The following is a 16,171-nucleotide window of genomic DNA, read 5'->3' as shown; positions in this document are numbered from 1 at the left end:
GCTCCATTTGCACAAGCAACAGGCACTTGTGCTTGCAAAGCTCCATTTGTGTGAGCAGGTGCACACGGCTGATGTTTGTGCAGCCTAATTCTGAACGGGCTGTGGCCGGGGGATTGGGGACCCCTGATTTATACAGAACTGTACTTGATATACAAAGGTAGAAGCATTCCCCAACAGCAGATCTCCCGTTGCGCTTGCATCTTTAATCACAGCCAAACTATTCCTTATGTTCAAAGACATCCGTCAGGCTTTGACAAGAATAAGTTGTGGCTTAAGAGAAACAGGTGGCCAAAATCTGGTTTCAGACTCTTCAGGTTACCGGTAATTCCCCCCTCCCCCCCCAAATCAAATCCATCCTGGCAATTCCATTTGAATTCAGTATTATAGTTCTTAAAGAATTAAGCAACAACTAGCCTGCAGGTTAAATGAAAATTCCAATGGCTTTTAACAACAGGCAGAAATATTTAATTCCATTCTTAGAACTGTACAAGATATATAATACAGAACTTTTCAAACACAGTTCCTGCAAAATTCGTTAAATATTTATTCATCTGAATGTTCCAAGAATTATTCCAGGTACCAAAAAAGTATTAAATAAGAGACTATATCTTTCACTCCCTCTCACACACTTAGCAAAGGACTTTGGAAATTACTTCTTCCCCCAAACAAGAACCTTAAAACTTTCAGAACAGGGAAAAGGCTTATTAGCCAAACCTCTCTGCTTTGTAACAAGCCTTTCTAATTGTATACAGTTTTTAACTAATTCAGTTGTTTTTGTAATCTCCAATTACTTTGGGTACTGCTACTGCAAGCACATCATATCAAGAACACAACTATTATAAAGTCATCATTGTCCCACCCATACATTTATCCCAGACAGCCTGTTTTTTTTTATTTAAAAAGTTTTTATTTATAAAAGTGGCACTCACCACTGATTTTCTGCTAGCTTACATTCTCCTCTTTGTGCTCACTAAAGTTTTAGCTCGCAAAAGAAGAATGATACCTCTGACAACATTAAATATGAACTTAAAGCCAGATTTTTTTAAAACAAAAAAACGTTTAGAAATATAGACACGATGATTTGTAGACCTAGCACTTTTCTAGTTCCAAGAAAGAGGTTGGCAAAGAAGCAGATACAGCACGAAGAATACACTCTGCCCTTTTTGCAATTGGTGGAGCCACCTTAACACTGTTTCAGCCACTTGGCAAGAAGATGCGGGCCGAGGCTTGTGGGGGCTTCTCAGCACATCCGCTTCACACTTCCAGGATAGGGTACTTGAGTAGAGCCATGATGGCTGCACTGAGCACTCCAGAAATGGGGACAGTAACAAACCAGGCCATGAAGATATTGCGGAACAGACGCCAATCAACAGCCTTCTTCGAGCGCAGCCAGCCTACAGAGACCACGGATCCAACCTGGACAGGAGAAACCAAAGTGCAGACTTCAACAAAGTGGCCGGAACTAAATGCTGGAACTAAATGCCATTCATAGCAGTCCTCACACATTTTTTGCCTGGACTCAAGCTCGTACAACCCTTGCAATGAAGCCCAAAGGAAATAAGAGTCTAATACTGGGGTGTCAAAAGTTGAGGCTCCGGATGCGTTGGCCACGCCCGGTTTAGCAAAGGGGGAAAAACTCATGATGCGTCATGTGACGCCGCGACTTTTGACACCCCTTGTCTAACAGAAAGGCAAATGTGATCAATAATTGGTGGACAGTTGACTTGGATAATCAAGAATTATTCTTCTTCAAGCCAAGTATTAGAAGGAAACTGGAGCTAGAGCTTCTGAGCTTTCTAGAGAAAGATACAACAGTCAATGATGAGCACAGAAGAATCACGGGCCATTCATGTCTCATATTCATTTTACAGACGTCCTTTTTACTTACTTTACAGTGAGTTGTGCTGATAGGCAAGCCAATGTTTGAAGCAATGATCACCGTCAAAGCAGATGCCAGCTCAATGCTGAAGCCACTGCGGAAAGGAAAAGAAAATTGCAATCAATATGGAAATGAGAAAAGGGCAGACAGAACTCAATGGGATTTATGAAAAGTTCCAAAGGATCCTCGAGTTTCAAAGCTCATGAAGCCCTCACATCACATCACCCCACTCCGTTCCAGCCCGGCTCCTGGGTCAAAAGCAGCTCATTTCCCAGGCTGTGACATTATCCTGCGTGGACAACTCCTACCTGGAAGGGGTGATGGGCGTGAGATCCTTGCCCATGGTCTGAATGACTCTTCTCCCCCAGATCCACAAACCAGTGCAGATCCCAACACCTCCGTAGAGTAAAAGCCAAATAGGAGTGGCTACCTTGGAAGACACGTCGCCTGTTTGATAAACCAAGTACAGGGCAACCAGAGGGCCGATAGCATTGCTGCCGAAAGGGAAAAACACACCATGTCAGTCGACCACCTCAAATATCCCCCTAAAGTGGCAAGAGAAAAAATATCCCTCCGCCACCAACCTAGAGAATGTTTTATCTCAATAAATGGACAGGAGTAATAACATACCAAACAAAGGCTAATTCTGCCCCAACGGAACCTTAATTCTTGCGCATAAAGTAACAAGAATTAATGATTTCATGCCAACCAGACTGACCTCACATCGTTCCCCCCGTGAGCGAAGGAGCCAAAGCAGGCGGTCAGGATCTGCAGGAACTGGAAGAGCAGAGACACTTCCGGCTTGTCCTGGTCATGCCACTCATCCAGAGAGCAATCGCTATCCTTCCGGTTAGCAGCGGCCCCCAACTCCACTTTCTGCAAATCCACATCGGCAGGGTGGGCGTCTGCCACAGCGTTACAGTAGCTGGTGTAGCTGTCCATGCGGATCCTCTTCCTGGAATCCACTCCGGGCCACGTCAACTTCTCGATCTCCTCTGCTCCCTTTGATTCCGTCTCCCTGACCCGGAAGGAATCCAGGGGCATGCCGCAGATGGCCATGGTGTAAGAGGTATAGCTGTTGTTGCGCCGGAGGGGCTTCTCTCCAGAGTCGCCCATGCAGTCGCCCACTTTGGCCAGGTGAAGTTTATGAAGGAGCTCCTTATACAGCCCAGAATCCTTATGCACCGTGTGGTAATGTCCGGTGGCGCTGATGTGGTTGCTCACCACGTGGTTCAACTGAGCAAGACTCCCATTGGAAAGCTGCATGGCTCCTGCAGGCATAAAGGAGGCAGTGGGACCTCAGCAGCAACGCATGTAAGCTGCTACGCAACTACAAAGTGCTTGTTCTCTAGAACAGGGCTCTCCAACCTTGGCCACTTTAAGCCTGGCAGACTTCAACTCCCAGAATTCCCCAGCCAGCTTTGCTTCTGGGAGTTGAAGTCCGCCAGGCTTAAAGTGGCCAAGGTTGGAGAGCCCTGCTCTAAATAATTAGCAGACCCCCACTGAACCTATAGTGGCACTTACTGAGTGAGTCACCTGTACTCACCACTGTCGATGATGGTTTCCTTCATCTCAACCTTCTCCCGTTCTGGCATCTCCTCCAAGTCTCCCAAGTTGAAAGAGACCGCCCTCTCCTCAAGAGCTGCTTTGTGAGGCACATCAACTGGGTTGCTCCCATCTTCATCATCCGCCATGATGTTCTCTGCAGCCTTAATTTCATCTTGTTCTTTCAGGCTGTCCTTTTTCCTCATTAACGGACTCTCGGAAGGGCTGGACTTTCTCTCTTCTGCAGAAATAAGGAAGATGCAACTAAGGAAACCATTCCCCTCCCCAACTTATTCCAAGTAGCAAAGATCTGCAAATCACAAGAAGGGATGTGAAAATCCACACTCCACAATATTTGGTAACTACGTTAACTCCTCCTTCCCACCATAAAGTTATATGCAATAGTTTTATGTATCGTTCTGTGCCAGGTATAGGCAGCATGTGGCCCGAGTTACAGGAGTTCTGCAGAATGCTTAATATTTTAGGATGAGGAAAATAACTTGCATTTTATATTTCCAAGCGTGCCTTGGAACAGGATCCAAAAGGAAACTCATTCTGAAGGAACGCGTTGTGGAATAAGAAAAAGGAAATCGTTTGCCAGCTCTAGAAACTCCAAGCCTTCACATCGGAAAGGCACCATTTTCCTTCAATTTCAGTTTACATTTACATTCAAACTGTTTAACTGGACAGCCATGTAAAACAGGGGTCCCCAACCCCACAGTCTGCGGCCTGTTAGGAACTGGTTCACGCAAGTGAGTGAAGCTTTATCTGCGCATGCATGGATTTAGATAGCGTACGAAACCATCCCTCCCCTCCCGTGGAAGGTTTCTTTTCCCACAAAACCAGTCCCTGGTTTCAAAAAGGTTGGGGATGGCCAATCTAAAAGCCTAACATCTAAACACTCAACTACACAGCACAATCCCCTTCAAATCCAATTGTATTTCATCTACTTACGTTCAATTTTCTTCTTCATTCTTGGACAGATAAAAAACCAGACGAAGAGAGCACACAAAACAGCACTCCCCGAGGAAATAAGGATCATGCCCCAGAGGGGAACTTTGTCAAAGCCCAGCACTAGGAAATAAAACAACACATCTTGAAACACGGTGGCCCAGAACCCCTTCCGAGCATACAAATATACTCCTCAGCAATGAAGGCTCATAGGCTCATCATAGCCAGGACAATGCAGCCCTGGTTCCTTTCAATGTCAATACCTTTCACCTCCTTTTGGCATGTTAAGACTAACTGGCTGCAAGATGACATGACTTTTACATAACCATAGCACCAATATGGTTAGTCCATTGCATGTCAGCCACTGTGGAACAGTATTAAACCCAACAAGTTAATACAATGGCCATGTTCATCTTACATGCCAAGCTAATAAGTTCTGCTTTACATGCCATCCTGGTTCACAGAATTAACTAGGATAATTGGGTTTCCTGAACTAAAATATACCCAGGTCCATTTTTGCACTGCCTAACTGGTGAATCCAGTCATTAAAAAATAAATAAAACTATGGCATCTCCTAGAAATGGCAATGCCGGGTTAAAGAAACCAAGAAATCGTGGCTGATCCATATCCACAAATTTGGTATCACAACTGATCTAATTATTTTCCAGTCAGGGCAACATCTAATATAAAATAAGTAATAAAAATTAAAAACTGAACAATACGAACATTTTTACAGGACTAGAAAAATTAGGTTGCTAAGAGGATCTTGGGAATAAATTCCAGGTGAGATGATTGTGGCTGAGGTATCTTACTCATTATTCACATATACATTTCAAGTAACACACCCACCAAAAGGGTCGCTCTAGCACACTGTGGGAACACCGAAGGGAAAAGGGCAGTTTCAGGCACTTAAAAGTTAATTCAACTACCTTTGAAGTTTAGACCTGTTGCACCAGGCTGCATTCCAGCAGAAATGCCCTTGGTAAATAGGACATCTCCCTGGTTTATAGAAAAAAAATGCTAAATCCAGCTTCTTTCTCCCACCAAAACCCATTTATTATTTCAAGAGATTCAGAAGGTTCCAGCACAGAAGTACGACATTCCTCTTCCACGCATTTGTTGCCAGCAGGTCTTAGACAAGGGGAAGGCAGGAAAAATTCTTTTGGAATCTAACATTCAAGGCATGGAGAGCTGGAGTGGTAAATCCACCCAGAGTCTCCTAGCTGGTAGGAATTTGATTAGAAGAATGTGGGAAATGTTCTGGTTTAGCAGTAGCTAGGATCCTGAGCTTCAGCAGAAGACAGCATGAGAAGGAAAGGGAGAGTCAGGTCATTCTGCAGGCAACTGGGGGGGGGGGGGGTTGTGGAACACCAGCAGCAAGTCAGAAATAGTGGCTCCTGTGAGGATTTAAGAAGAAAGGACTCTAGTAATTTACAGAGTGAACAGGCCTCTTGGACAGGATAACTATCTAAGGTTGAACTCAGCGTATGTATGCTAGCCTGCAGCTTTCTGTAATGGCCCAGACCAGTTGCCTTCTAGAAGAGTTCAGTCCTGTAAAGCAAAAGGGGTAAAATTCTGTGTTTGATTAAGAAGCTTATAAAAGGTTATAAAATTAAACCTCGATATTTGAAGCTTTACTTACAGGGTGCCCCACTATACATGACTGAGAAGAGATTGATCCCAATTGTGCAGGCATAGAAAATGGGCAGTGCACGTAATCCGTTTGGAACAGGATCTTCCTACGGAATATATATTTTGACACACATTACTAAAAAACATTATCTAGAATTTTTATTTCTCCAAATACAAGGCAAACACTCGTGACATATTTTAAAAGGCCAACACTAATCTTACCACCTACAGGGCAGAAAAAGGAAATATTTACTACCTTTGAATCATCTGGGGAAAAAATATTAATCAACCAATTTCAGAGCTATGTAAACTTCATAGTTTTGCAATTGCTGGGGAAAACATTTGAGGATTCTGCAGCTATTTCAGCCTCTCCCAACCCAAGCCCACTTTTCTGTGGTCTTCCCAGAAAACCATCCGAGGACTATGAAATGGACTGTTGGGGGAAAAGATAATTTCTCCTCCAAGACCTAATCTCAGAAAGCTTCAAAGGGTTAGTTGTAAAGAGGAGCCACATAGCTCCAGTGCAGGATACTATAAAGTTTTTTTAAAAAAAATCAATACAGGTTGTCCCTCGGTTTACAACACTGAACAGTGACATCATTGAAAAAAAATGACATGGCCATTTTTCACATTTACAACTGTTGCAGCATTCCCATCACCATGTGATCAAAATTCAGATGTTTGACAAGTGACTCATACTAACGACGGGTCTTGTGATCATGTGACATTCTGACAAGCAGTCAATGGAGAAGCCAGATTAACAACTATAGATTCACTTAACAACTGTGGCAAAAAAGGACACAAAACGGGGCAAAACCCACTTGCAACAAAAATTTTGAGCTCAACTGAGGTTGTAAGTCGGAGACTACATGTATTAAAGGAAAAACTTCCCTATACTAAAAACTTGACAACTGGGAAAGAGTTACCAAAAAGAAGCAGTAGGTTGCCTACTACTGTATATATGAACAATATAATTAGTGTTGAGAGCACTCACTATTGGGGTGTTCCCATCAGTCTGAGCGGCTGAAGCGAACTCCCAACTCTAAAATTCTACATTTACAACCTAATACATGTAAACCACATATCGCTGTTATATCAGTTAAGCAAGTATACAGGGCAGTGAAGAAATATTTTATTTAAAGTTTAAGTAAAATATTTCTTCACTGCCCTGTATACTTGCTTAACTTAGGTTGTAATAGCGAGGGAGAGGCGCTTTTCTCAACCAAAGAAGCATCCCATTGTGCATTAGCCTGTCCTTGCCTACCAAACTTTTACAAAACGAAGGCAACATGGCAGAAGCCGGGTCTGTTGAGAAAAGACTGAATTTCTAGCCGTGGGTGGCTAAGAAGCCACCAGAAAATAGCATCTTAAACCAGTATATTTTTCCCAAGACTCCTATTAGACAGCACTTCTCCCTAACCACATACAGGCAGGCAGGCCAAGTTTCCTGTAAAACATTTGGTGCTTAAAAGCCCTTTTTTCCCCTGGTGAAAAGCCTGCTGGGCCTGCAGCCGGCTAAAGATAGCAGGGCAGCCCACGTGGTCCCTTCCGGCCCGCCGATGCCCCCGATTAGGTCTTATCTGCCATGGGCAGGCAGGGAGCTCCCTGTCCGTCCTTCTTCGGTTGGCATCCGACCTACCTTGCTGAGGATAAACAGCCTGACCACGAAGAACAGCACGGCGGACATTATGCCAGAGAGAAGCGGGGAGATGAACCAGGACAAGACTGGAGGGAGAAAAAGGGCCAGAAAGGAGGGTTTACGCCATTGACGGGATGCCCAGGCACCAAATCCCTCCAGCCTTCCTCCAGGAGCAGCCAGGCTCCCCCTTCTCGCTTACCAACTTTCAGCAGCTCAGACCACCGGACTCCTTCCTGCCCTTTGGCCACCAGCGAGAAACCGATGGTCGCCCCGACAATGCAGTGGGTGCCCGAGATGGGCAGCCGGAGGAAAGAGGCGGCCAGCTGCCACACGGCTGAGCCTGGGGAGGGAGGGGGGAAGAGAGGGGGCATCAGGGGGGCTGGCCTTGACGAGACCCCCCCTCTCCTCCCCTCATCTTTCCCCCTCCCTCCCCCCATCGAGACCCCTTCCTCCTCCTCCCCTCCACTTATCTTCCCCCTGCCTTCCCTCCTCCTCCCAAGGCCCTTCTGGCGGCCCCCTCCCTCCCTTGAGACCCCTTCCTCCTCCTCCTCCCCGACTTCCCCTTCCCTCATCTTCCCCCCCTTCCCTCCTCCTCTCAAGGCCCTTCTGGCGACCCCTCTCCCTCCCTCCCCCCACCGAGACCCCTTCTTCCTCCTCCTCCCCCCCACCCTCCCCTCCCCTTTGGCGGCCCCCCACCCTCCCCAGACCTCTTCCTCCTCCCCGACCTCCCCCCCTCCCCCCAAGGCCCTTCTGGCAGCCCCCCTCCCTCCTTCCCTCGAGACCCCTTCCTCCTCCTCCCCTCCCCTCCCTCCCCCTCACCGAACATGGCGCTGACCGAGCCGGCCATGAGCAGCTGCGGGGTGGTGGCGTAGAGGCCGACGTCGATGAGGCCCTTCTGGATGGTCTCGCTGACCTTGGCGCCCAGCAGCACCGAGCCGGCCGTCTCGAAGATCGAGGCCAGCACGCAGGCCTTCCGCAGGCTCACCACGCCCGAGCCCACCGCCGTCCCGAAGGAGTTGGCCACGTCGTTGGCGCCCACCGAGAAGGCCAGCACGAAGGCGATGGCGAAGCCCAGCGCCAGCATCCACAGGAAGGCGCTCAGCGGGCCCGACGCCGCCGCCGCCACCGTCGCCGTGGACGCCTCCGTGGCCAGGCCCGCCGCCAGGGCCGTGGGGAAGGCCGACGCCATGAGGACCAGAGGTGGCTTCGCTCGCCCGGTGCTACCACAGAAGTGAGGCGGACCGGCTCCGCGGAGGCCGCCGTAACCCCGCCATGGCCGCCGCGCCCACCCGCCGCTCCTGAGAGGGGAAGCCGCGCCTCACACGGGCGGCCCGGAGGGGGTTCCCTTCCCGGAGAAGACCCCGCGCCGGAGACAGACAGACAGACAGAAAGACAGACGGACGCCGGGCCTCGTGCGCGCCTTCCCCTCAGCCTCCGCCCGAGCACACGCCTCCCCCTCAGCAGCTCGCCGGCTCCGTCTGGCGCGCGCGGGATCCCCCTTTTATAGGCCGGGACCACGTGACGCCGCGCGCGCCCCGCCCCGTCTGCGGCTGGTCGCGAGGCCGAAAAGGCGGAGGTGGTGTGTGGTGGGGGGGGACAGGCGCCGGCCGGAAGAGCGCGTGGGCGGGGCCGGCTTTCCTCCCAAAGGGCCCGCGTTGTGTGTGTGGGGGGGGGAGGTGGAAGGATGCGGCTGATCCCCCAGCGGCGCCCCCTCCCCCCGCCCTCTGAGCGGGAAAAGCGGCGTCTTCTCCTCCTCCCTTTGGAGCTGCGGGAGCCTCGGCTGCTCTTTGGGATTTGTAAAATTGGTTACCAAAAAAAAAAAAAAAGTGTAACTTTTTTTTAAAAAAAGGTTTTTTTTTATTATTTTATTTATATGCCGCCCTTCTCCGGAGACTCAGGGCGGCTTACAATGTGCTCAGCAATATTTTATTTTATTTTAAACATAGTTAAAAAGACATACATAGACATACAACATATACAAGAATCTTAGTTTCTTTTTCAGCTACTTAACAGTGATCCATTTCTTACTATATATTAATATTTACAGATATTATAATGTTAACTTATTCAGCCTTTTTCTCCTATTGTATTTCATTATTACTAACATGTTAATTGATCTATCACATTTTTCTCTTTCCCTTCTTCATTCCTTTATCTCCTTATTTTTCAGCCATTCGTACCAATTATTCCCCTGAGTTTCTTTTGTTAGTTCATCCAGTTCTGCGCATTCCAAAATCTTTTTAATTATATCCTTATCTGGTGGTGATTCTTCTTTCTTCCAGTATTGCACATATATAATACGTGCTGCTGTCAATATATATTTTTTTATTTTTTTATTTTTAATTAGATTTATATGCCGCCCTTCTCCGGAGACTCAGGGCGGCTTACAATGCGCTAAGCAATAGCCTTCGTACTTTTGTATATTTATACAAAGTCAGCTTATTGCCCCCACAAACTGGGTCCTCATTTCACCTACCTTTGAAAGGATGGAAGGCTGAGTCAACCTTGAGCCTTGGAGAGATTCGAACCAGCGGAAATTGCAGGCAGCTGTGTTAATAACAGGGTGCGTATACCACTGTACTATCAAGGCTCTTTTATGTAGTATATATATATATATATATATATTATGTAGTAATATATGTAGTATGAGATACTTTTGCATCCGATTTTCTCTTCTTACAAAGTTTTGCCAAGTTTCTTTGCGTAGCTGTGGTTGATAAAAACCGTGGGGGAGGGGGGCAGATTTATTACCTGGTACTTTGTCTCCAGGTTTCCTTTGGTTCTTTCAGTTCTATATTCGTGGTTTTTTTCTGTACTTTAAATAATGCATTTGGTCTGGGACTGTAACAAAAGAAAAAAAAAGTTTGGAACTGAATCAGAAGTGAAGCAAAGATTTTGTTTGGTGGCCCAGATATGCCCTGGTTGCCACCTGGGCGCATTCAGTTGCAGAAGGCCTGCCCGTCTGGAATCTCGAAAGCAAAAGAGAAGAGAATTCATGGGCTTTTAGATCCATTAGATCAGTGTTTCTCAACCTTGGTAGCTTGAAGATGGGTGGACTTCAACTCCCAGAATCCCATAGCCTCAGCTTTGCTGGCTGAGGAATTCTGGGAGTTGAAGTCCACAAGTCTTAAAGTTGCCAAGGTTGGAGACCCCTTCTCTAGGCACAGGCCTACAAGAAGAGAGTTATTACAATGCCACGGTAGGCGAGGTGATCCAGCAAAGAGCTTTTGTCTAAAGCATGAATGTTTGGTTTGATTCTGCTCCGTTCTCAAGGTGGGTTAACTCTGATGATGATGGGAGACATTACAAAATGGCCTTTTCCTTTGCAAACCAGCATATAAAACTTAAGTGTTGCAATAGGAGCTGAGAGCAGGTTCCATAGCACAGTTTGGGCCATGTTTGAAGTTCAGTAATCAAACCCTGGGAAGTAAGGAAAGAAATAATCAGTGGCTTCATTTTCTTACTCTTAAACGTACTTGAGGTTCAAGTTACCAATCTCAGAGCAAAGTTCTGTCTGCAACACTGACTTGGGTACTTCTCAGTGGCTCGAATTGCTAACATGATATTTTTATAACAATGATATTTTGATGGGTGGAATTACTAACACTTTGGAAAAGAGAAGGATCTTGACGGACTTGAACATTGGACCCTACCCAACAAGATGCAGTACAGCAGTGGGAAATGTCAGGTCCTGCACTTAAGACGGGAAAAACCAAATGCACAAGTACAGGATATAGATGGCACCTGGCTTAACAGTAGTAACTGAGAGGGATTTAGGTGTCCTGTTAATCACCGTTTAAGTCAACAGTGTGTTGCAGCTACCAAAAAAAAAAAAAAAGACAATGCAGTCCTAATAAATGTTGACCTGGTTATCAGGTATTCTCCCTTTTATCTGCCCATCTCAAAAAAAAACCAGTGTGGGAAGGAGCGGAGACTCACTATAGAGGAATGTTTATTGCAAATGGAAGAAAGGTGAAATGACCAAGTTGTAAAGCTTCAGTTCAGTAAAATAGGATTGAGGTCAGAAAGGCAGAGGCAGAACCAGCTAGACCGCTGAAAGGCATAATCCACCAATAAGGGTTTCTCCAAGTTTGTCAATAGACGCAAGCAGTGAGCTCACCGTTTACTCCAAATGGAGAAATCTTAACGGGTGAGTAAAAGAAAGCAGAACTCGACATCCCGTGTACGATTTTGGGCACATTTGGAGAACGATATTGGCAGTCAGAATGTTCTAAATTCACAGATTGAACTACCAGACAATCCTTGTGATTCCTTTCGATTTCAGAGTTTTATTTTTCCCTTCGATATATCTTTCATTTGGGTCTAGGCTTATTCTTCCTTTTTTTCTCTCTCTTCTACTCTGAGTTCAGCTGTGTTGGAAGTGGGACAGCAGGGTGCCAAGACTCTGCGGTCCCCCTCCCTCCCTCCAGTTCCAGTGGATGAACTAATATTGGCACCCAGCTGTATACATTGCCAGGTATTTACGTGAATCAGAGTGAAAGATGTACTCTAAACCATTTCTACTGCCAAGTGAATGGTCTGATCCAGCTATTCCCTGAGGTTAAGCAAACGTGAGGTCATGCGATAGTCCATGATGAAAGAACAGCAGCACATGCAATGCTCCAAATCTGATGTACTGGGCACTTTATTGGGCCTCCACACCTCCATGAAAGAATGGAAAATAATTCTGAAGAATCTTCAGCTTCATTGAATTTTTATTTTCCTCTTTCCTCTACACCAGTGTTTCTCAACCTTGGTGGCTTGAAGATGGGTGGACTTCAACTCCCAGATTCTGGGAATTGAAGTCCACCCATCTTCAAGCTTCCAAGGTTGAGACACACTGCTCTACACAAATCCAGTGACTTAATCTCTCTCAGCCATCCCACCTGCTCAGAAAACGCCTATTGTGGTTACAGAGCTAAAGGGTTTTTTGGTCTCAAGCAGGATTCTTGGTCCTCCATCATTCTATTCAGATGGTTTTTCTTCTTTGCCACAGTATATAAGCAGTCTACATAACCCTGCCCACTCCTGGAAGGTTTTGTCCATTTCCTATTCTACTCTACAAATATTACTTGACTTCTGACTGTAATTGACCTCAGAATGATGGTTATAAATTGTGCCAGTTGTTATGCAGATAAACACATGACCGCATCCAATTTTACAACGTTTTTTGTGGCAGTCATTAAATGAACACAGCAGTCTTTAATTGACCTCATTGTCCGCAATGGGCATTTTTTTTCCCTTTGGCAGAAACTGGAATGGCAAAAAATGCCAGTTTTCAGCAAAAATTATATAAATCAGTGTCACATGACTGTAGGATGCTGCCGATGATCATAAAGATGAGCCATTGGCCAAGGGCCTAAAATGCGATCGTGTAAGGAGGGGGGAGCCATCGGAACTTTGAACCCATGTCTAAATACCCTTAAGGTCCACCGTAAGTTCAAATGGTCGCTAAACCGAGGACTGTCATATGGCTCAACCAATTCAGCCAAGCCCCACTCTGCTTGGTTTTCAAGATCAGTCCGGCGTTGCCACCTAGCAGGGCCATAAGCCACAACCCATATGAAAATTGGAAGCCACCACCACAAACAAGGGCTCTGCACTGTTGGGGGAAGAGATTTGGGGAGGGATTCAACGGCCTCAAAAGCCTGATTTAGGATATCTGAATCAGGATCCCATCCCTGCCCTTCCAGGGTTGTGCCAGGGTTAGCTTGACTGCAGCCACCTGTGACTTTGAGTCCAGAGGACAAGGCTGCTCCTTGCTGCCAACTGGCAAGACCGAATCTGCTGCCTTTCCTGGGCTGAGCTGGTCGTTGAAAGCTGAGTCACCAGAGTCCGTCTTGTCCTCAGAGGAGAGCCGATTCCAAAGACAGGATCTACGCTCGGAAGACAAGGCAGGAGTCCAGAACTACCGTAATGACCAACTCTTGGAAGAAAGGAACAAATTGCAGCTCTTGAGTCAATGTTCCACCAGTCGGGTGATCTCTTGACACAAGGGGCACCCAATTCTCCTCCGTAACGAATGCCCTGTAGAGTTTGCCAATCTTTTGAGCATCCAGGTATGTAAAATAAGCCTAAGGCAGCACAAACTGCAGGTGATGGAAAGAGGCAACTTGCCACTCCATCAAAAGATCTCGGGCTGCTGTTGTGTCATTTTATAGGCAAAGATGTGGATCCTATTTTCCATTAGATATTATGCTAACACACATAAGTTGGACATTTATCATTTATTTATTCTATGGATTTTTTATATCACCCACTCAATCCCTAGACCCAGTTAAGACGGTCTTTATTAGATTATCTCAAAGGTGCTTTTTCAAGAGGCAACTGCTCTTTCTGGGTTTTCTTTGAAGACGTTTCGCTTCTCATCCAAGAGGCTTCCTCAGCTCTATTAGAGTAATTATACAAAATTACTGAAAACTCAAGTGTCAAGTATACTGGCAAGTGGATTATGGAAAAATGGTCATGTGATTGCATTACCTACAGAGCGATGTTAAGTTGCAACAAGTCCTACCAATGACATTAGATTGCTGAGAAGACACCATTTTTGGTAAATGGTCAATTGTAACTATACCAGCTCTACAGCAATTTTTCCCTAGAGCCTACTTTTAAGGATCAGACAGAACTTCTGGTACCTGAAACACCCAATTTTGCAATAATGAAAAAGCAAGCATTATGTACCATTATGTACCATCTTGTACCAATGCACCCTATTTTAATGCTTTCAGTAAGCAGAATCCAACTTGCCATCTGAACTGAATTATAAGATTCCAATTTTACTGATGAGCAATTACATCAGTTGCTAAAGGATCAAAAGTATATAGTTATTTGGGAAGAAAACTTCCCATCCATCAAACAGGAACAGTGCCAGTTGCAAACACCTATGTTTCTCAGGGGGCAGGTCTTACGATGTGAAACTGGCATCTAGTAGTGGATGAAAATATATTGGAAGATGCAAAACTTTACGGAATATTGCAAAGCCCTCTATGTGGAACTGCCTTTGAAGATCATCTGGAATCAACAGCTGGTTCAAAATGCAACAGAGCAAGCAATAATGGGCACCCCTCATTATGACCATGTTATATCACTGCTACACAAGCTGCAGCAGTAACCGAGTTTCCTGGGTCAATTCAAAGTGCTGGCATCACCTCTAAAGCCCTTTGTGTACAGGGCCTGGTATATGAGGGACTGCCTACCTCCAACTGCTTCTGCCTGTCTGACAGAACAGGGCAGAATGGATGTGCCACTCCCTTCAATTGAAGGCTGCCCTGGGAGGCGCACACAGTGCCCGCTCTTGGTCCCCAGAAGTCTTTTAAGACCTATTAAGACCAAGCCTGGGATAAAGGTGCCTGTGAAATGTATCTTTTGAATGCTGGAGGGGGGGGGGGTTGTTTTAGTCCAGGCAGTTAGGTGGGTTTCCTTTGAGGTGGGGGATCTGGGACAGGACAGCAGAGCAAAACATATAAACTGCAAAGCACCTAAACCAAAATCAAGTCTAAAAAAATTCTTCCTAGAAGGGAGCCCAACAGACGTTCAGGTAGAGAAGAGAAAGTGAGCCATGGATTACAGATGATGGCTTGTGTCAAGGAAGAGAAAATGACTAAGTCACCAATACTGCCAGGGCAGATCTTGGCTGTTTGCTCTTCTGTACTGGGATTTAAAAATAAAGTTGTCTCTGGCCCTGTGACTAACACTCAAATTACTTCCCTGGATGTTGTTGGCAAAAAGGGTTCTAAAGGCATCATTTAGGCATAAACCAACAAAGCAAACACTGCACTCACTAGGAAGTGCTCCAGACACCACTAGCACCACCACCGAGGAAAACAACCGGGCCTCTTCAGTGGCAGTTTATGAAACAAGACGGCCAGGCTGGGAAAACAGATGGCCAGTGGCCAGAAGAACAGAGGGTCACTCAGTTGCAAGGATTGCATCCAGAACTTCAGCAGCCAGTTCCAATCTTCCGCTTATGACACAATATGCAACTGTGAATGTAACCTTCTTGGCCACACACTGGATGGGCATTTTATCCTAACTGGTTCACACCTGATGGAAAGAAATATAGCCAAGGGAAATATAAATACAATCTGGGTTAAACCCAGCAATATTCACTCCCACCACCCAGCTTAGCTTCCTGGGGGCTTCTAAGCTTTGGACTCTGTTTCTGAAGGGCAAAGTTAAAGCCATTAGAAAGCTGGAGATGGGCCATGTGCGTTTCTCTGCTTGCATCATTAGTTTTGTACAGTTGGCAGTGCCAGGAACCCCATGCCCTGTCTTATGCAGCAGAATCAGAGTTCAAAGGAACCGAGGAGTTCCAAATGGCCCCTCTTCACTGCAGCTCATCAGAAATGTCTGCCTGGAAATGGCCTGTCTGCAGCCATAACCTTTCCCTGCGAGCAACATCCTATGTGCCAGAGGAGAACCTTACAGAGTTCCTTTATACTGGATGACATCAGATGCATCCATAAACGCTGGCTCAGCAAAGAGGTACAGACGAAGCTGGATTACCATTAACCTTGGTTTATAAA

General features: G+C 46.1%; 1 protein-coding gene across 1 annotated transcript; it reads right to left on the bottom strand.

Annotated features, from left to right (window-relative positions):
- Positions 1 to 442: 442 nt before the first annotated feature.
- On the bottom strand, positions 443 to 9,369 carry SLC20A1 (solute carrier family 20 member 1). Its single transcript, XM_060683335.2, has 10 exons — positions 8,466 to 9,369; positions 7,846 to 7,986; positions 7,647 to 7,732; positions 6,018 to 6,114; positions 4,379 to 4,498; positions 3,426 to 3,665; positions 2,598 to 3,150; positions 2,188 to 2,373; positions 1,889 to 1,973; positions 443 to 1,416 (listed from the first exon to the last, which is right to left on the bottom strand). Exons 1-10 carry the CDS (start codon positions 8,833 to 8,835, stop codon positions 1,255 to 1,257), a joined length of 2,040 nt encoding a protein of 679 aa, XP_060539318.2. The 5' UTR covers positions 8,836 to 9,369; the 3' UTR covers positions 443 to 1,254.
- Between the last annotated feature and the right edge of the window lie 6,802 nt (positions 9,370 to 16,171).

The sequence above is a fragment of the Pantherophis guttatus genome, chromosome 9 (genome assembly GCF_059756535.1).
Source record: "Pantherophis guttatus breed Tessera chromosome 9, ASM5975653v1, whole genome shotgun sequence".
In the NCBI taxonomy this organism is placed as follows: Eukaryota; Metazoa; Chordata; class Lepidosauria; order Squamata; family Colubridae; genus Pantherophis; species Pantherophis guttatus.
The sequence above is the reverse complement of the archived record's forward strand: the minus strand, read 5'-3'. Positions and strand labels throughout refer to the sequence as shown.